Raw genomic sequence first — 20,435 nt, 5'->3', positions numbered from 1 at the left:
TTTTTTTTTTTTTTTAAAGATTTTATTTATTCATTTGAGAGAGAGAATGGGAGAGAGAGCACGAGAGGGGGGAGGGTCAGAGGGAGAAGCAGACTCCCTGCTGAGCAGGGAGCCCGATGCGGGACTCGATCCCGGGACCCCAGGATCATGACCTGAGCCGAAGGCAGTCGCTTAACCAACTGAGCCACCCAGGCGCCCGATATTTAGTTCTTAATAAGTGTAGCCTGTCAGATTTGTTACAAACAAGAGTTGCTCAGCCAGCTGTGGGTGCTTGCAGTAATGGTAGGCAGGTTGGGGTGGAGGAACATACCCCCCAATAACTTTATCCATTCATTCATTCATCCATCCCACTGGCAGTTATCGAGCACTTAATGAGTACCAGGCACTGGGCTGCCTACATCCCAGTGGTGATTTTTAAGAGACCCAGATTCGGCCTTCATGAAGTTCACGCAATGCTAGTCCTGCCAGTAGATCATGGTGGGGAAACCCCTACCTCACACCATATACAAAAATTAACTCAAAATGGATCAGTGACCTAATATATGAGCCAAAGTCATAAAACCTGTAGAGATTTTTTAAAAAAAGGAGTAAATCTTCATGACCTTGAGGTTAGCAATGGGTTCTTAGATATGATAAAAAAGCATGAGCAAAATTGTACTTCATCAGAATTAAAAACTTCTGTGCATCAAAGGACATCAAGAAAGAAAAGACAACCTACAGATTAGGAGAAAATACTTGCAAATCCTATATCTGGTAAAGGTTTATTCAGGGTATATAAAGAACTTCTATAATTCAACCTAAATTAAGATAACCCAATTAAAAATATGGACAGAGGACTTTGAATAGACCTGTCTCTGAAGATCTACACATGGCCAATAAGCTCATGAAAAGATGGTCGACATTAGTCATCAGCGAAATGTGAATCAGAGCCACAGTGAGATACCACTTCACACCTACTGGGATGGCATAGGAAAGGATGTAGATGTAGAGAAATTGGAACCCTCTTCCATTGCTGATGAGGATGTGAAATGGAGCAGTCTCCATAGAAAAGTCTGGTGTCCTCAAGAAGCTAAACATAGAATTACTATGTCCCAGCAATTCCACTCCTAGGCATATACTCAAAGTAATTGAAAGCAGACTCAAATAAATGCTTGTACAGAGATGTTAATTGCAACACTGTTCATAACAGCCACATGGGAAACCAAGTGTCCTGCAGACAAATAGATGAATAAGATGTGGTATCTCTGTACAATGGTATATTATTATCCAGCCTTAAAAAGGAAGGGCATTTGGACACATGTTCCAACATGGATGAACTTTGAAGATATTATGCTGAGTGAAATAAGCCAGACACAAAAAGACAAACGTTGTCTCATTCCACATATATGAAATATCCAGAAGAGGTAAATTCATAGAGACAAAGTTGAGGTTGCCAAAGGTTGGGGGAGGAAAGGAATGACGAGTTATTGCTTAATGGGTACAGAGTTTCTGTTTGGAGTGACAAAAAAGTTTTGGAAATAATGGTTGGTTGCACAACATTGTGAATGTAATTAATGCCCCTGAATTGTATGCTTTAAAATGGTTAAAACGGCAAATTTTGTGTTCTGTTTGTTTTCCCGTAAGAAAGATGGAGAGAAGCAGTGTGAGGTTTGGGAGCATGACTGCCAGGAGCTGCTCTGTTTGATTTCCCTCCGATTTCCCTCCGCACTGGGCCCCCATTTGCTCAGTCCTGGCCGCCTTCAGCCTGGTTCTCTTTTGATGTGGGAAGTCAAACGAGGTGACAGGTGTGGAGTGTGGGTCGTGGGAGACGGCTTCCCGTCCCCTTTAATTCTGTCCTTCCCAAGTGTAAAAAGATTGTTCTGTCTGGTGGAAAAGACAGAAAACAGTAAACCTGGTGGTTTTGTTCAAATCCTCATCAATTACCTGCTCATCTGTTTTTTTGCCATTTTCCTCCCGGGCGGGGGGTGGGGAGTTGTCTCGCCCCTTCCTGTCACCTTGCTGCCACACATCTTTGGTGCTTTTGCCCTAAAGCAGGGCTCCACTGGGCCCCACTTCCCTGACCTTTGTGGCAGCCCTTGGTCACCTGCTCCTTCTTCCCTTTCCACGTTTACTAGGAGTTCTTTCGGAAGTTGGAGCCCTGCAAAGTAGAGGTCACTCGAACCCTGGTTATGATTTCACCAAGTGGAATATTGTAAACTCTAACAAAAAAATGCCATGCCAGGGAAGTGTTTGAAATACCTGGACAAATGTTTGACAGTGGAATAATGGCAACAAGGACAATTTAAAAAAAAAAATACCCCCAGTTAGGACAACACTGTCAGCTGGCTTGTTTTCTCTGATGTGCGTGGATCAGAGCACACCCTGCATGGCAGCTCGTCTGCATTACTGCCCCCTCCTTCCCCTCCAGGGTTAGCTACCTTCGGGTGACGGCAGCGAGCTTGTCCTTCACAGCTGTGGAGCTAGATTCAGCACAGCCTGCGTACCTCCCACAGCTCGCCGAAAGAACAGCAAGGCTTAGATGCTGTGTGGCTGCCTGGGATCCTCCTGGAGATCCAGGCCCCTGGCACCCCTCAGATCCCCCACCCCATGGCTGTCCTCATGAGATCCTGGGCTTAGAGCCCCCCTGTGCAGCTGAAGGGGAAAGGGTCTAAGTTGAGCTCAAGTTGACTAAGAAGCCCTGCCTTTCAAGGTACTGCAGTGAACCTGGCCTTCCATCAGCAGTCCTCTGAGTTCTAGGATCCGTGGAGGCAGGTGAGGTGGAAGGGAGGGGAGGCAGGGACACTGGCTGGGTCTGGGACTGGCCTGTCACTCTCAGGAGCTCCCTGGAAGGAGAGCTGTTGGTTATAGTTCGGAGAGGCCCCAGGCCACACTGAGGGCCTGGCCTCAAGAAATGAGGTGACCTACTCCTGTTCTCCCACTGCTAATAATTAACCCAGGGTGGCTGCCTGTGAGCTGGAAGGACCTGTAGATGTCATGCGCATGCCCTCCAGCCCACACCTTGTGCAAAAATGAGAGGAAGTCCTTTACTACAGCTTCCTCAGCCCTGAGAGATGTGTGCCACATTTTAACTCCTCTCTCATCAGCACGCCCTTGGCAGTCTGAGGGTACTTTGTACTTTGTACTTTTTCTTTCATTTTTTTTGGAAACACCTGTTAAATCAATTGTGTCATCTTGGAATAGGGTAATAAATACCCAAGTCATTACTCAGGTTTCTGATGTTGCAGAATTGGGGGGCGGGGGAAGGTCTTCTGGACCATTTCCTCCTTAAGAGGAAATCTACGAACATGTGAGCTATGGGGAGTGTTTACCAAGCTTATCTCAAAAGGTAAGAACATACCTTTAGCCAGTAAATTACAGAGACCGCAGTGCTTAAATGGGGCCTTCCTCTCTTCCCCGCCACAGTGAATCACCTGTAATTCATCTTCCTTCCCCGTCCTGTGGGCCAGTGGACTCAGTGGGCAGGTGTGTGATGCCCTGCTCTGAGCATGGGATCATCACTCCATTTGGAGGCGGACTGTGACTGGGGCACGGCTCTTGGAGTCGAATCTACCAGGAGTACTGCCCGCCAGACCCCGTCAGAGTGAATGGAGTCGAGAGGAATGGGGGCAAAAGTATTTAGAAAACTCTGAAGCCCTGTGGGACCCTTGGCTATTCCTCAAGATGAGAAGCCTGGGGATGGCAACGGCCGGGAGACTAGGAGTGAGGTGCTTGAATGGGCGGGCGCATCAGTACTCCTAGCAGCCGCTGGTGTCTGCTGTGGGCCAGGCAGGACAGCATCGCTCCTCAGAATTATTTACATATGAGGAAACAGACTTAGATGCTTCTGACCAAGGTGCTGTCCTCTTAGGAGTGGCCGCGCAGAGACGAGCTCACTCAGGTCTGGCTTACTCCTTCCGGCCTCCAATGGGCCCTGGCCACCAGGAGCCCTGAGGCAGTGGTGTTACTCTTCTCCTACCCTTAGGCTCTCCTTGACATCAAAGAATGGACTGCATTTCTGTCTTCTCAGCTCCCAGCACGTGGAAGCCCTGGTACAAATAAATGTAACGATGGCAGCAACAAAATACAGTATTTGCATTCAAATATTCCTAAGCCCTGTTACTCTGATCAGCATTTTGGCATGCCTTTATAAATCTTTTTTAGAGGCTATGCAGTTTCCTTTCATTAATCTTCCGACTCCATCTCACCAAGTCCTAAAGCCCTGACTGACTAGGCTGCATAAAAATACATTTTATCTTGGTGTCTAGAGACGCCGGGTTGCTGTGCCTAATATAACCCGAGATGGCCCTTCGGGTTAAAACCTTACAGGCAGGGGGTTTAAAGCTGGAAGAAAACCAGTGAAAAACGGAGTAGCAGCTTCCCAGATCACTTGGCTGATTTAGTGACAAATGGGATGATGCTTTGGTGGGGGGAGGAGGGGCGGCTGGAGGGTATTTTTCTGTGTTTGCTTGAGATGATATTATGGTGAAGGCTGCTGGTGGTGAGGATTGGGTTTCTCTGGCGAGCCTGCCACTGCCTTCAAACTCCTTGGCAGGAACGAAGCTGGCAGGATGGTCCTGTTGTGAGAGTCCAGCCTCTTGGCTGGGATGAGTTGCGATTAGCACATCTCAAACCTTTCAAAGTGACTTTAGCTGTTTTCTTTTCCGAAGGCTTCTGCTACTTTTGGCTGTAAAGGGGTGGGGGCAGGAGCCCAGGATAGAAATGTCAGTCCCTGATATTTCCCAGACACCCCCAAATGGGCGTGTCTGTGCCCCGAGGGCAAATATTAGCACGGTATTTTTGTAAAGTTTATGCAACTTGATTCATGTCCCTGTAGAGTAAATTTATTCCATCCTGTTTTCCAGTCCGTTTGGGGCCTCGTGGAACTATCCAGAGGGAGAATGGGAAGAGATTGGTAGCTTGATTTTAGGGGGAAAGAGCTCAGTATAAAACATTCTATCGTCTATGTTTTGGGCTTTATATATTGCTTTTTGTCCACTCATATTCTTTTATCCTGTTTCAGTGATGGTCCATTTTAGTTTTTTCAAGAATGAGGTAGCCGTTTAGAATTCTTTCCCATGAGAAGTCTGTGTAAGGAAGCCAGTTTTAACGGTGCTGCTTTGAGTGGGCTTACATGTACAGAAACTTAACTTTGGCATTGTTGAAACGGAAGTCATAATAGAACCTTGGTCTTGGAAGCTCAGAGTGCACCCCCCGCCACCTCCTTCAATGCCAGCCTGCCCTGTGGAACCTTCTCACCAGAGGTCTTATCCAGCTTCTCTGCTTGATCACCTCTACTGACGGGGATCTCCCTCTCTCCTGACACAGTCCCTTCCAAATTTGTGCAGCCTTGACTGTTCAAAAGCTCTTCCTTCTGTTGAAGGGAAATCTGTTTCTTTCATCTTCCACCCATGGAACCCTTGGGGTTTAAATAAACCAGTCTAGGGACGCCTGGGTGGCTCAGTCGGTTAAGTGTCTGCCTTCGGCTCAGGTCATGATCCCAGGGTCCTGGGATCGAGTCCCGCATCGGGCTCCCTGCTCCGTGGGGAGCCTGCTTCTCCCTCTGCCTCTGCCCCTCTCTCTCTCTGACTCTCATGAATAAATAAATAAAATCTTTAAAAATAAATAAATAAATAACCAGTCTAATGGTAGTAGTAATAAGTACCATTGATTGGACACAGCTAAGTGCCAGTTAATTTGCATATATATATTCAGTGCTTAAAACCTTGGAAAGCAAAGAAAATTCCCCCCCTTTTATAGGTAAGGAAATGGGTGAGTGATTTCTAAGTTCACGCAGCTACTGAGTGGTTGAGCTGGGGTTCCAGCCCACATCTGATTCCATTGTTGCTGACCTTCCCACAGCCTCATACCATATCCTGTGTGACGGCCACTTGGATTTTTGAAGCACCTCATCTCCTCCTCCTGGAGATTTCTCTAGGATACCACTTATTCCTTAGACACTGCTGCTAAATCTCTTTCTTTGGAGTTCTTAAAATGTGTTTCCCCTCCGGGCTTTTGCAGATGCACTGTGGCATTAGAACCCGTTCTACCTAGTAGACTATCTTAGCCTGCAGGATTCCCCATGAGACCTTGGTGAACTGGTCCCACTGCCCACCACAGTCAGGTTGGGAGCCCTCCTCCTGTTCCTCTGAATGAGTCCTGGGTATTCATCTCCCTTAGAAGCTGAAACTCCAGGCAACTCTGTCTCCGCCCCGCCCCCCCCCCCGCCCCTCCAACCCGGCCTGACACAGAGCAGGTGCCCAATAAATGAATATTGAGAAATGGTCCAGAACTCCTTGGCCAAAGGCTGAAAGTAATTATAAACAAGATTAAGGGTCTGTGAAATTGTAGTCCTAGTCCAATGTGGGACTTTGGCCAGTTGTTGGGAGGATGTAAGGACAGCTTGTCTGGCGGGGAGTCCTGAAAGTCCTTTCCCCCAGCATGGTTTGGGTCAGTCCCTCTAAGGGCTGATGTGTGTCTCCCTCTTTGTTCCAGGAGGCAGGCTTGCTGGCCTCTGAAGTTTCTGGGTTCACCGAGGTGGCATCTTCACAAGAGAAGTTCACCAGACACTGTTCAGAGCCTTACTTAGGGGGAGACCACACGCCAGCCTTCTCGTTTCTCGGTAGCCCACACTGCACAGATGCCAGACACATCCACATGCACGCTGAAAACAGCCCTGGGAGGGCTGAGTCCTGGGAAATTGCAGCTTAACATTGCACCATGATAACCTTTCCTAAACATTAAAAAAAAAAAAAAACTTTTAAAAAAAATCTCATGAAGGGGCACGTGTCTGGCTTGGTCAGTAGAACATGCCACTCTTTTTTTTTTTTTTTTAAAGATTTTATTTATTTATTTGAGAGAGAGAGAATGAGATAGAGAGAGCATGAGAGGGGGGGAGGGTCAGAGGGAGAAGCAGACCCCCTGCTGAGCAGGGAGCCCGATGTGGGACTCGATCCCAGGACTCCAGGATCATGACCTGAGCCGAAGGCAGTCGCTTAACCAACTGAGCCACCAGGCGCCCGGAACATGCCACTCTTGATTTCGGGGTCGTGAATTCGAGCCTTGTGTTGGGAGTAGAGTGTACTTCTAAAAAATCTCATGAAGGTGGTGGTAAAAGTCAGAAGAGTAGTCACCTCTGGGGGAGGTCATGTTTAGAAGAGGGCATGGGCGGGATGCGGCTCATGCCAGGCTTCTTGAGAGCTGTGCACTTAGGATTTGTGCTTTTTTTTTTTTTCCCCTCTTGTGATCCTTCAAAAAGAGGAGGGGAGCGGTAATGACTTCATTTAACAGAATCACACGTTTAACAAGAGTTTTCTCATCGCTTGGGGGCAGACTTTGTGTTGAGTTCCTTAGCATCTCAGCGCCACCCTGAAAACTTCACCTCGTGGAACAGAAGAGGTTGGCTTCATCACCTCTCTCCCGAAGCAGGCTGCAGCTCCCACCAAGCTTTTTATCTTGCCCTTCAGGGAGCTTGAAACGACTCCCCTTGTTATCCTCCCAGTATCAAGTATAACTCCTATTTTGTTAGTTTTGCCAGTGTCATGGTGTTGAACCTATAAATAAACCCCAGCTCCATAATAAGAAAACTATTTGGCATTTTGAAGTTGTGGGAGAAGGAGGATGCTAATTACCGGTCTCTGTTTGAATACAACTAATCCTACAAATTACTCCTTCTCCTGGGGAGGGGGGGAGGGGGGCCTCTGGTTGGGAGATCCACTCCCTGAACAAATTACAGGATCTATGGAACAAACGATTTGATCCCAAGATTGTAGTTCTGGAGTGTGAGGATCAATAATTGCAAGATAATTTGAGTATTGAGCTGTGCTATCGAGGGGACTTGAATGAGCATTTTCTCCCATGTGGTGGCAAATAATGTGAAATGTGAGAGTTAAGAACTTTCATAAAAGTGTTCACAAAAGCATTTATTTTTTTATAAATATGATATTAAATACTCTTATATATGCATACCCCAAATTAAAAAGTCTTGTGCTCCAATACTTTCCACTGTCAGCTGTGATTATTGTTTTCAATAACAGGCTTTAAGCTTTAAAAATGCTGTTGAAAAATTAATTTGTCCTGAGCCTCTATGCCGAAGAATTAGTGCATTGGCTGTAACATTGAATTAACAATATGAAAATGCCATCCTTAATAGAATTTTTCTATTTTATTGATATTCATAGTGATTGTTTACATTATAAACTAGTTTTTAAAAGAAGTCTGTGTATCTTCGTATTGTTATGCAGTGTTGTACTTTGGATATTAAAAAAGCCAAGTAGGTGGTGGGGGGGATAATTGCCAGAAAGCAGTGTTGATAAATTTATGGAAATTAGCCATGAGGAAAATTAAGTTTCATGTACCAGTTGTAATTTTATCAACTGCACATAATTTAAAATTAATAAAGTGAGGAACACCTGGGTGGCTCAGTCGGTTAAGCGTCCCACTCTTGCTTTCAGCTCAGGTCATGATCTCAGGGTCGTGAGATTGAGCCCCATGTGAGGCTCTGTGCTGGGCGTGAAGATGGGTGTGGAGCCTGCTTCGGCTTCTCCCTCTCCCTCTCCCCCCCCCACTTGCATGCAAACACGCTCTCTCATTAAAAAAAAAAAGTGAAATAATATATACAGCAGTGTTTTTTTAAGGTATATGGATATTTTAAAAATGAACTAAAATCACTGATGGCTTGGGCTGAGTTTCGTTATTAACATTGGCAAAGCCTGATAAATCACAAAATGCATGCATCTCTTTTCCCTTTGTCTCTTTCCTTCCTTCCCACAAGAGAAGTTGACTGCCCCTCTTTTCTGAGGAAGTGCATTACAGAAGGCACTGCTGTCTTTTTTATAACTTGGATATTAGGAATTGTTAAGAGTCACTGTCTGAAAGATGTGAACTAATTTGAGCAAACAAGCCAAGACATCTGGTTACATAATATCAAGTGATAGAATCCTTTTTGAACTAACATTATTTTCGTGTTGCTTTCTTCCTCTGTTTTGACAACAGTGCTAATCCCAGCAGTGACATATAGACCGGAAAGTCTGTGTCAACAGTGCCCTATGAAGGGCTTCCCCAGACTGAGTAAAGGGACAGCTGCTAAGCTACAGAAACTCCTTTTAGTTCTGGGAAGTGATTTGTAATGTAGGAAGACTGATGTAGGGTACCGACCTGACCAAGCCCCTGGCTGTAGACACAGACGGTCAAAACCGAAAGGATCCCTAGGATGATCTGGTTGAGTATTTTCCACTGCATGGTGCTCAGACCTGCGTATTTGAGTCCCCTGGGGATGCTTATTAAAAATGCAACTTCTGGGGGCGCCTGGGTGGCTCAGTCGTTAAGCATCTGCCTTTGGCTCTGGTCATGATCCCAGGGTACTGGGATCTAGCCCCGCATTGGGCTCCCTGCTCAGCGGGGAGCCCGCTTCTCCCTCTCCCATTCCCCCTGCTTGTGTACCTTCTCTCGCTGTGTCTCTCTCTGTCAAATAAATAAATCTTTAAAAAAAATAAAATGCAACTTCTGTCTGACCACTAAAGCAAGGCAAGGTCCTGGTTTGGATCCTGGATCAGGAGGAAAGAAATAAAGGACATCATTAGAATAATTTGCATATCTTTAATATGGGCTATGTATTACATAAGTGCTTTTATCAATGTTAAATTGTCTCAGTGCAATAATTGTACTGTGGTTTGAAAGGTCCTTGTTCTTGAGAGACATGCTAAAATATTCAGAGGCAAAGGGGCATGATACCTACACCTTCCAAGTGTTCAGTAAAAAGCATGAGGGGTGTGTGTGTGCAGGAGAGAAAGCGTATGTGGCAAAATGTTAATTAAATCCAGGCCAATGAGGGTGTATGGGAGTTGTTTTTCTTGCAATTTTTCTATAAGTTGGAAAAAATTAACTTTTAAAATGCAGTTTCCTCGGTCCTTACCAAACCATAATTTCTGTGGGTGGTGCCCAAGAATCTATTTTAACAAGTTCCCCAGATGATTAAATCAAGCACGTTAAAGTTTTATATAAGTCTTTGGTTTAAAAAGTCTCATTTTAATCACTATGTCTTTCTTAGCAGCTTAATTACTAAGCATACATTCTTCCAGTTTGATCTGATCTTAATCTAGTGCTTAATGCTTAATACATAAATCCCCATCCAGATGTTTATAAATCTTTAGAAGGGAGTACGCCACTTCAGAGGAGTTTCAGGAACACTTAAGCCTGGCCATAAAATAGACCAGAGATAGAAGCTATCCTAGGTGAGATACAGTCAGCAATCGGAAGGTGGTTTATGTTCTCCTATCAGTATGCTGTGAAGTTGTGAGTGCATTTGCCCCCTAAGACTTCCTTACACCATAAATGCAGCCCGACTGCTATAGTATTTACAGTGAAAAGGAGAAGAAAGCAATATCACTATTTGATAAGTCATCTCTCTAGCATGGCTGATTATACATGAGTGTTTATTACTTTTCCATGTGAGGGACGTTCCTCTCTAGCTGATCAGACATCTGCTGGGGCTTATAAATATCCTCCCAAGCTCCAGAAGGACCTCTCTGGAGTTCACTAGGGAAGAAGAGTTAGAGGAAAAGGAAGGAATTGGGATACAAGGAAGGCCTTCTAATATCGTGAGAGATTTTTTGAAGTTGAACTGGGATAAGAAGAAGGGAGCATGGCTGTGCCTTTTGCCCTCCAGGAAGGAAGTAGGAAGTCATAGGGTAGGAGGTGAAGTGATTTCCTCTGGTGGCCACTAGGTGGTAGCATCAGCCTAGGTCAGCTTGATGATTATTCGGGTTGATTCCCGTGTTGAGCCACCTGTGGTTCCTTTGTAGGGTTTAGTCACAGATTAGGTGTTAATAAATCAGGATTGCTTTCTTTTTTTTTTAACTGGAACTTGTGCTCTTGAGTTAGAGGTCTAAATTGTTATTTTTGAAAAAAGGATATGAAATAAACTTAAACACTTTCTTTTAAAATGACCAAAGTGGAATTGAGTTGCTTTCTGACTTTGTTTAATGGAGAAGGGTATAGTGCTCTCCTTCATTTCTGTCTGTGGTTCATGGGCTTGTGAAAGAACAGAGTTCCCCAGGTCTGCGTGTAGACTTTTTTTTTTTTTTTAAAGATTTTATTTATTTATTTGACAGAGACACAGCGAGAGAGGGAACACAAGCAGGGGGAGTGAGAGAGGGAGAAGCAGGCTTCCCGCTGAGCAGGGAGCCCAATGCGGGGCTCGATCCCAGGACCCTGGGATCATGACCTGAGCCGAAGGCAGTCGCTTAACGACTGAGCCACGCAGGCGCCCCTGCGTGTAGACTCTTAGGAAATAAAGCATCACCTCTCCCCCGTCCCAAGCTCCAGGGCAGACAGGAAGCCCAGAAGGGACAGTGGTTGAAGCCTTGTTATGCAGCCCTACCCACGAGGGCTCTGGTGTCCTACGTGCCCCAGATTGCCACACCCAGGCAGTGTGCTCCTGCTCTGGGACCGGAGTCTGTAGAGCAGCTGATAGGTACGTTACACATCTCTTGTATCTTTTAACCTTAGCCGTCTTTATTAAAAATTTAAGAAACAGAATATCTGTATATCTGTAAGGTATTTAAAATCAGGATTGCCTACAAAATCCAGAATCTAATCGGCACCTGATGGATTAGAAGCTTAGCATTATTAATAAAATGCCTTTTATTAAGTACCTGCTATGTGTCTCACATTGTGTAGGCACTTTACACGTGCTAACCCTAACCCTCGTGGTATGCATTGGGCCCCTACTGTGCACCAAGTGAGATGTGGCCTCTTCCTTTATGTCGGATAAGAACCATAGTCACAGTAGAACCTCTGTTGTGCAGAATAGATACTGAAGCCATTAACTGATTGATTGATTTTGTTTTTAAAAATGAAGAGCAAGCTTGGCTTCCAGATCATGAAATGCATCAGTTGCAGCCATAATCACTTGGGGTCAGGGAGGCCAGTGTGTTCCTGGTTGGGTTGTGGTTTTGTTTAGAATGAAGAGGCTTATAAAGGAAGCCATAGAAAGCCCGAGTTCCCCAATTGCTGTGGTACAGGAAACAGGGCAGTCAGTCAGCACCCATTGTCTTGACCCGATTGTTTAAGATAGAATTTCAAGACAATCTGAAAACACATGGTTCAATTACATGGTTATTCAGCGTGAGGCTTGCTCTTATCAAGGCTTGCTTTAGGAACAATTGTGGGAAGAACAGTTCTGCGACTTCCATGAAATTCCTCTTTAAGACATTGTCATTAGGTTTCAAGCCCCTTTACATAGAGAGGTGGATGTGTCCCTTCTGGGTTGCTGATGTCCCCTGTCAGCTGGCTACAGGACTGTGCCGGGAAGCACCATTAATCATGGTCAAGTTAATAAGTCCCACTGGTAGCCATGCTTGTGCCAGCTACGAAGAGCTGCTCGGGTGAGGGGCAGTTTGAAGATCAGTGCCTGCGATGAGCACGTCAGTCCACCGTGCTTTCTCTTGGAAACTCTTGACTGACATCACCTTTGGCTTTTTCCATCCAGAGTCATGGCGTGAGGAGCTCTTCGTTTGAGCTGTTTTGAGGAACGGCCCTCTTGTTTCACGCACGCGCCCTCAGTGAATGGCTCAGGTTCCGTGGGGCCTGTATTCTGAGTGTGACCGTCCGAAAGACATCCTGATGTTCCCTAAAAACCCACTCTTCGGGCCATTGACTGCCTGGCCCTGCCTTTGAGGGCTTCCCAAAGGGAAAGTCATTCAGTGTCACACCCCACAATGTTGAATCACCATCTATGGATGTGGCCAGGACAGGCCCTTTTTTTGTTTGTTTGTTTCTTTTTTTTGGAAAGCACCCCAGGTAATACTGCTGTGCACCTCCCACTAAGAAGCACACTCAGAATGATTCTATTGTATCTTAAAAAAAAAAATTATAGCCCACCTGAAATTCATAGACAAAGATTAAACAATCAGTTTGACATTTTAAATGCAATGTGGTTCAAGTATTACGGAACACATTTGTTGTCTTTTGATCACTTTTGGCATTACTCAGAAAACGCATCCCTGCTTCTGATGACATTTTTGTTGGAAAGGGCAAGGTGGAGGTGGTGGGGTGGGTGGAATTGTGTAAGTGACAGAATGAGTTTTCTTCCACTGCTGGTCCCAGGGACTTCTGTTATTAATATTTGAGATTTTCCCGTCCCTGACTGCAGGAGGATAGAGGTATGTCTGAGCTCCTTCAGTAGGAGAAGGGGCCAAGGGCACCGTTTTCTCCTGGAGCCTCCACCTCCTTTGTGGTTTAGCTTCCTGCTGATCGGCTGTGCCTCCATGGTTCCCTAAGGCTTGATTCTCAGGCTCCAGTCTGCCTTGTCCTCACCCCTTCCTTGCTACTGATTCCCAAATCCGGATCTCTGGCCCTGCCTGACACTGAGTGCTGCAATTTGTTCCTCACCGTGTGGACCCTGGATCAGAGGCTGCGTTCCATGCAGACTGTAGGGCCTCACTCAGCCCTGCTTGAATCCTAGTTTGCATCTGATCAAGATGCCCAAGGGGTCTCGTGTGTCCACGTTACAGTGTGAGGAGCCCTGGTCTACGGGATGTCCCCACCCTCATTCCATCCTCCTTCCTGCTCCCACTAACCCGTTAGTCTGTCAGGTAGCACTGGTTTTTGGGGGTTTTGTTGTTTTTAAGATTTTATTTATTTATCAGAGAGAGAGACAGCAAGAGAGGGAACACAAGCAGGGGGAGCGGCAGGCAGAGGGAGAAGCAGGCTCCCCGCTGAGCAGGGAGCCCGATGCAGGGCTCAATCCCGGGACCCTGGGATCATGACCTGAGCCGAAGGCAGACACTTAACTGACTGAGCCACCCAGGCGCCCCAGGTAGCGCTGTTTTTCCCGTGCTTCATTTTTCATTTCATTCTTCCTTGTACTGATTTGTTCAGCTGTTTATTGGCTGCCTACCAGAGGCAGGTGTTGGGAGATGCAGTGAGCGAAACCAGACGGGCTCCTGCCCTGTGAAGCTTCTAGTGGCAGAAGCAGACACTAGATACATCATCAGCTATAGCTGGGGAATTACAACGAGCAGAGCATCGTAGAGGAGAGCTTGTACCGCAGATAGAGAGTAGTTAGGGACACCAGGGAAGGCTCTGCTGAGGAAGTGACGCCTGTGCTCGGTCCTGAGGCCTGAAGAGGAGCAGAAAGAACTTTCTAGGCAGAGGGAATAGCACGTGCAAAAGCCCAGCTCATCATAGAAAGTTTACAGAGAATTAATGGAAAGAACATTAAATTGCACTGAAGTCCTTCGTCTTTATCTGTTCTTCCATCCAGCCTCGTTAGATTTACACCTTGTCCATTCCCTAAGCCGAGGAGCTAGCCCAGACCCGTGGCTGTCCTGCCTGCACGCTGCGACCGTGTGCTCGGTTGCACACTTCCTCGGTCTTTTTTAGTCTACCGTTCTACAATTACATTCACTAGGAAAACCTCTTTCCTCACCGTTCCCTGAATACACACCATAGTTGGATTTTAAACTAACTCCCTCTGCATACACGTGTTACTTTAAGTGAACCTGATATTGAAATATATAGAAAAGTACACAGATAGGTATAGAGCTTGATGAAGCTTCACAAAGTAAATACACCAGTATCATCAATACCCAGATCAATAGATAGAGTATTATAAGCATCCCAGAAGACTCCCGTCACACACACACACAAACACCCACCCCTCATCACTTCACACAGTGGTAACCATGCTTCTGTCCTCTATTAGCATTGATCAGTTTTGCCTGTTTCTGCACTTTATATAAATGGGTTCATGCTGTCGGTAATCTGGTGTATCTGGCAGCTTTTGTTCAACATAACATTAGAAGAATCCATTCGTTTTTGGCCTAATGGTCGTTCATTTATTTCCTTTGCTGTATAGTTGTGTGTGGTAGGACTCTACCATAATTTCCCCATTCTCTTGATGGGCATTGGAGTCTTTTCCAGTTTGGGGCTATTATAAAAATGCTCATGCATGTCTTTTAGTGGATAGATCTAAATTTTTCTGCTGGGAATATGCCTAGGAGTGGAATTACATCACAGAGTATACATATGTTCAGTTCTAGTAAATACTGCCAAACAGTTTTCCAAAACAGTTGTGCTAATTTTCATTCTTACCAGCAGTGCCTTTAAGTTCCAGTTGGTGCACGCTGTGGCCGACACTTGGTTTTGTCAGATTTCATTGTGGCCACTCTGGTGGGTATGTGGTACTATTACTTTGTGGGTTTTAATTTGCATTTTTTTGACAACTAATATGGTTCCCATTTTCTACCAGATTGCTTGGTTTTTCTCATATTGATTTGCAGGAGCTCTTTATATATTCTTTGTATACACATGTTGCAAGTGTCCATGTGGGTTGTCTTTACTTTTAAGTGGTGTCTTTTAATGAATATAAGTTATTTAACATAGTTTATTTTACCAATAAGTGTCTTCGTATTTAGATCAATTTTTATACCACATTTAGTTCTGTCAAAAAATAAAAAAATAGGAGTAGAATACACAAATATATATTTTTTTTAAAGTATAAAAAATTAAAAGCCTGGGAAATATAAATTAGATTTAGACCAGGGAGATAAGACACACAAATAACCCATATAATTCTATTAACATGTTATAATTGAGCAATAAATTTTGCTTAGAGGCACTTAGAAGTCAAAACTCAAATGGAAACATGGTGTGTTATCTGGTTCTCATTTATCTGTGAGTTCTTCAGTTTATGAGGGTCAAAGCAGGCAAGGGATGGGTTGACTGTGAGGAGCATCCACATGTAACGGGTAATTTGCACGTCAGAGAGCTAACAGGTATACCTTCTGTTACAGGTTATTCAGCGATAGTTATGACCTCCCGGTTACGTGCGTTGGGTGGAAGAATTAATAATATACGCACCTCAGAATTACCCAAAGAGAAAACTCGATCCGAAGTCGTCTGCAGCATCCGCTTTCTAGATGGCTTGGTACAGACCTTTAAAGCTAATGTAAGTTCTCCAAATTTAATTTTTTTCTGAATTAATGCCACTAAGAAATAATTTTTCTTCATTTTATAAACCAAGAGATGAAAACTATTTTAAAATGAAAGCTTGGGGGGCGGGGCGCTGGGTGGCTCAGTTGGTTAAGCGTCCAACTCTTAATTTCGGCTCAGGTCATGATCTCAGGGTCCTGGGATCAAGCCCCGCACTGGGCTCCACACTCAGCACGGAGTCTGCTTGTCCCTCTCCTTCTGCTCCTTCCTCTGCTCGTGTTCTCTCTCTCTCTTTCTCTCTCTCTCCCATAAATAAATAAACTCTTAAAAAAATAAAATAAAATGAAAGCGAGAGATCTCAGATCTTGTATGTTGAGACTGGACTGGAAATAACCCTAAAAACTTTGCCCACGTTCTTGTTCACCTGGAGTGTCTTCCGGAACCCCTCTTCTTGGTGACACGAACTAAGAGACCTTTTGATGTTACTTCTTCTGTGACATCTTCATTTCTTTAAACCGTGAGCTCCTTGAGGACAGGAATAGCGTCATTTCCCCTGCGCCTGATCCTGAGCCAGGCACACAGCAGGTGCTTATGACACTCGTGAGGGGATGGGTCCGATCTGGAGGGTGGCGAGACGGTTCCGCTCATAGATGGCAGGGCTCAGAGAGAGCCTGGCATCTCCCACCTCAAGCCCACGACAGAGGCAGGACTGGAAACACGGCTTCCATCTCGGGCCAGCAGTAAGATGCCTGAACCGTAGCAGTCCACGCTGCCCTGCCCTACCCCAGGCAGTGCTTAGGCCAATGCCCTCTGCGTGTCTCTCACCTCCTCTGGACCGGCTGCCATCATCTGCCCCAGGCTGGAAAGTTCGGTGTGCAAGGAAGGGGTCAGAAAGAGAAGACTGGGTAGGAAACAACTAGGGGGTAACAGAAGGCCACAGGACTGGAAAGGGTAATAATAACTGGCCCCTGGGTCTTCCACCCCACCCCTAAGTTTGCCTCCTGCTGACCCCAGCTCACTATGGCCTTTTTTGGCCAAGAAGCCAGGAGGAGAGGGCGGTTTGCATGAAGTCACAGCATGGTGGGTGCTCCGAAAAGATCACAGGTGTCTCTTCCAGAGGCTGTAAAATGACAGTATAGGACTGGCTCCTTTGTCGGTTTGGGAGCTCTTCCTTTGCTATTTATCTTCTTCCTGACAAGAATGTGAATGTTTATCCAACAAATGTTTCCTGAGCACCTACTATGTGCCAGGCTTCATGCTGGGTATAATGAATACAGCAGTGAATGAAACGGCGAGGTGTCTGGCCTTTCAAAGCTCACATCCTAGTGTGAAGAAATGGACCATAAAGAAATGTATACTTTGTCAGGCAGTATGTGCTTAGAAGAAAAATAAAGTGGGATGAGGAGGGTAGAGAGTGCCAGAGCAGGACAGGGGCGGGGCTGTCTTGCTACAGAAGTGATCAGGGAAAACCTCACCTAAAGGAAGTGAGGGCAAGAACCATGTGATTCTCTGGAGGGGAGGCACATTCCAGGTAAAAAAATAGCAGTGCAAAGGTCCTGAGGCAGGATCCCACTCAGTGTAGTTGCAGAACAGTATGGAAGCTAGTGTGTCTGGAGTGGAATGAGCAACGGGGAGAGTAGCAAGAGAGGTCAGAGGTAATTGGTGTCAGGTAGACAGGGGGACTGTGGCGAGCCTTATAGGTCATCCTGAGGGCACTGGCTTTATTCTGAGGGAGGCAGAGGGCATTGGTAGGTCTGGGCAGAGACCTTACATGATCTGACTCAAGTACCATTCTGGATGCTCTGTCAGCGTAGACTCTGGGGGGCAAGGGCTAAGAGACTATTATAACAGCCCAGGGGAAAGGAGGAGCAGGGTTGGACAGTGTGGTGGTAATGTGAAAGTAGTAGCTAAGAGTAAACCAAGTCTGAAACTATTTTTGAAGGCAGAGGTTGTGGGGTTTGCTGACAGATGGAATTTGGGATGTGAAAGAGGCCTCATGGTGACTCTCAAGTTGGCCTGGGCAACTGGCAAGACGGAGTTGCATTTGACAGAGATGGGAACAGCGGTAAGCAGGGCAGGTTTGGGGTTCTGTTGTGGACACGTTGAGTTTGAGGTGCCTGTTACTCATCCACATAGAGACGGTGATCACTGTACAAATGAGAAGGGTCTGGGCTGGGATACACATGGGGGGCTTACTAGGGTGGAGATGGTATTGCAAGCTACGAAACTGGATGAGGTCACCTGAGAAGCGAGGGCACAGAAGGAGCGAACAAGGTTCAGTGTTGAAAGGTCTGAGAGACAAGAAACAGGCACTCCAGGAGATGGGGACAGACTATCCTGGAAGGGAGGAGAATCCCAGGTAAGAAGTTCCTGAAGGAGGAGTGATGAGCCCCGTAAACAGGGATAAGGATAGCGCCTGCCCAGAGTGATGATCCTGGAACACAGTCTGGCATTCAGCAGGTGCCCTGTCGTTCCTGGTCGGGAACACCATTGTTCATGTGTTGCTTCCCCAAGCCTCCAGCAGTCGGGTCAAAGCTGACTCACATTGAACTTGAATCTGAGGGTCTGGTGGCAGCTTAAATCCCATTCGCTTTAGATTTTCTACTTGTAGGGATCATTGGCACCAACTCCGGAGCCTACACCACCATCTCGTGAGCCGGAGGGGACCTCATCAGGAAGGTGGCCTGGGCATCAGCTGTTCTTAGCCTGGCCCAAGGAGCAAGCCGGTCATGGACAGTGACCTGGCGCAGCCAAGATGGCCTCTCATTGGTGGGGAACTGGGCTGGGAGGCTTGTTCTTTATAAATGTGTCCTTTAGTATATTTAAGTTCCTTTTGAGAACTGGGAAAGTTGGGCAGAATATACTAGAATGGGTGATTTTCACACTCTTAAAGGGGAGATGCAGTGCGGTGGGGACATGCAGGCTTTGGCAGCCAACAGACTGGAGTCAGGCAGGCGGACAGACCATCCCAGGGCCTCTCTTTGCTCACAGCCAAGGGGACGCTGGTGATGACTTCACAAGTAGCTACAGAGATTAGAGATTATATATAAAAAGTGCACATAGTATCCCATCTGGCTTGTTGTGGATGTTCAGTGGTTATTTACATTTTAAATATAAAATCCTGTAGAAATTTTAACAAGGGGAACTGATCGCTCTTTGATGCACCAGGAGAGTATCTCCTAACTTGGACTATGCGGACCGGGCCATCTTTTCTACACTCTGATGATTCCTCTGTGAAGGAAGCTGTTCTGGGTAGAGGAAGTAGCAGGTGCAGGGCCCTAGGGCAGGAAGGGGGGATATGTTCGGGGAAATGGGCATGTCTCATGTTCCCACACTTACGACCAAACAATACAATATCCCACCAAAGAAGAGGCTGCAGAAGGGGGCCTGACAGCTCCCTAATTGTCCTCTTTCTGGTCCCTGTGGCCTGTTTCCAGGTACATTATCTGCTCTCAAGCACTCAGAAAAGGAACTGTCTTTTGCTTGTCCTATATAGTCTATTTCTGAGTCTTATTGTCCTTAAGTCATATGGTTTGGTTCAAAGGATTCCTGAGAAGTCGGCCTGATAAAGGAGAATTTGCGAGTTCACAGAGGCACCATGCTGTCTACCTCCTTTGTGTCTTTGTGCCAGGCCCTGTGCTTAAAATGCCTTTTCTTAATTTCACCTGGAGGGGAGCGGTGACACTCAGCCCTGTCGCCCCCCGAGACCAGGTCAGCAGCTGCTTCCACTTGTCTGTGTTGTCCTCTGTGCGTTTATCGTGCCCTGAGTATTCCAGCATTTGACACACACCACGTTCCGGCCACTGCTTCCACGCCTGGCCTCTCTAGCACACGTCCTGTGGCTCTGTCCCCACGCCCAGCACTGAGTGGTGATGGTGGCTGAGTCCTGCTCTGGACGTGAAGGGTGCTTGAATGTCTCCACTGGCTTCTCACTTCAGATGGCGGGGAGCAGAGCGGCAGATAATCCCCCTGGGTGTCACATACCAAGTCACTTTGAGGGTGTTTAGGATGGCATTTTCATGTTCTTAGCCATCTTCCTTCACACTGTTAGTAGAGTTGTTGCCTGTACACACTTCCGTCACTCCCAAGGCGCCAACAAACTGGTGTGGGATTAGCATTTTGCTGTGGATAATCCATGGGTAGGTCATGGAAAGTTTACTCTCATTGTGATATCTTCATTTTCCATTTCAGACATCACTTGGGAATCTCAGCTAAGGGGAAGGAAGAGGTCTTAGAAAATGAAACCATGCCGTCTTAAATCGTACATATGTGATTCTTCTTAGCCCTACTTCCCATATGTACCATGTGACTTCTTTTTTTTTTTAAAGATTTTATTTATTTATTTGAGAGAGAGAGAGAATGAGAGAGAGCACATGAGAGGGGGGAGGGTCAGAGGCAGAAGCAGACTCCCTGCAGAGCAGGGAGCCCGATGCGGGACTCGATCCCGGGACTCCAGGATCATGACCTGAGCCGAAGGCAGTCGCTTAACCAACTGAGCCACCCAGGCGCCCCTGTACCATGTG

At 46.2% G+C, this 20,435-nt stretch overlaps 1 protein-coding gene across 2 annotated transcripts in view; it reads left to right on the top strand.

Annotated features, from left to right (window-relative positions):
* The window catches only part of PTPN3 (protein tyrosine phosphatase non-receptor type 3), a 106,159-nt gene that overhangs the window by 15,218 nt on the left and 70,506 nt on the right, over positions 1-20,435 (top strand). Inside the window, exon 2 of one of the 2 annotated variants that reach the window (XM_081803355.1) lies at positions 15,774-15,928. In XM_081803355.1, the coding sequence (XP_081659481.1) occupies positions 15,791-15,928 (138 nt within the window). In that variant the 5' untranslated portion in view covers positions 15,774-15,790. Of the gene's footprint in view, positions 1-15,773; positions 15,929-20,435 lie in introns of those variants that run through there. The other variant, XM_081803356.1, reaches the window with a different exon arrangement.

The sequence above is a fragment of the Leptonychotes weddellii genome, chromosome 14, assembly GCF_054177405.1.
Source record: "Leptonychotes weddellii isolate Sample4059 chromosome 14, ASM5417740v2, whole genome shotgun sequence".
NCBI lineage: Eukaryota > Metazoa > Chordata > Mammalia > Carnivora > Phocidae > Leptonychotes > Leptonychotes weddellii.
Note: the sequence above shows the minus strand (reverse complement) of the source record. Positions and strands in the feature narration are given on the sequence as shown.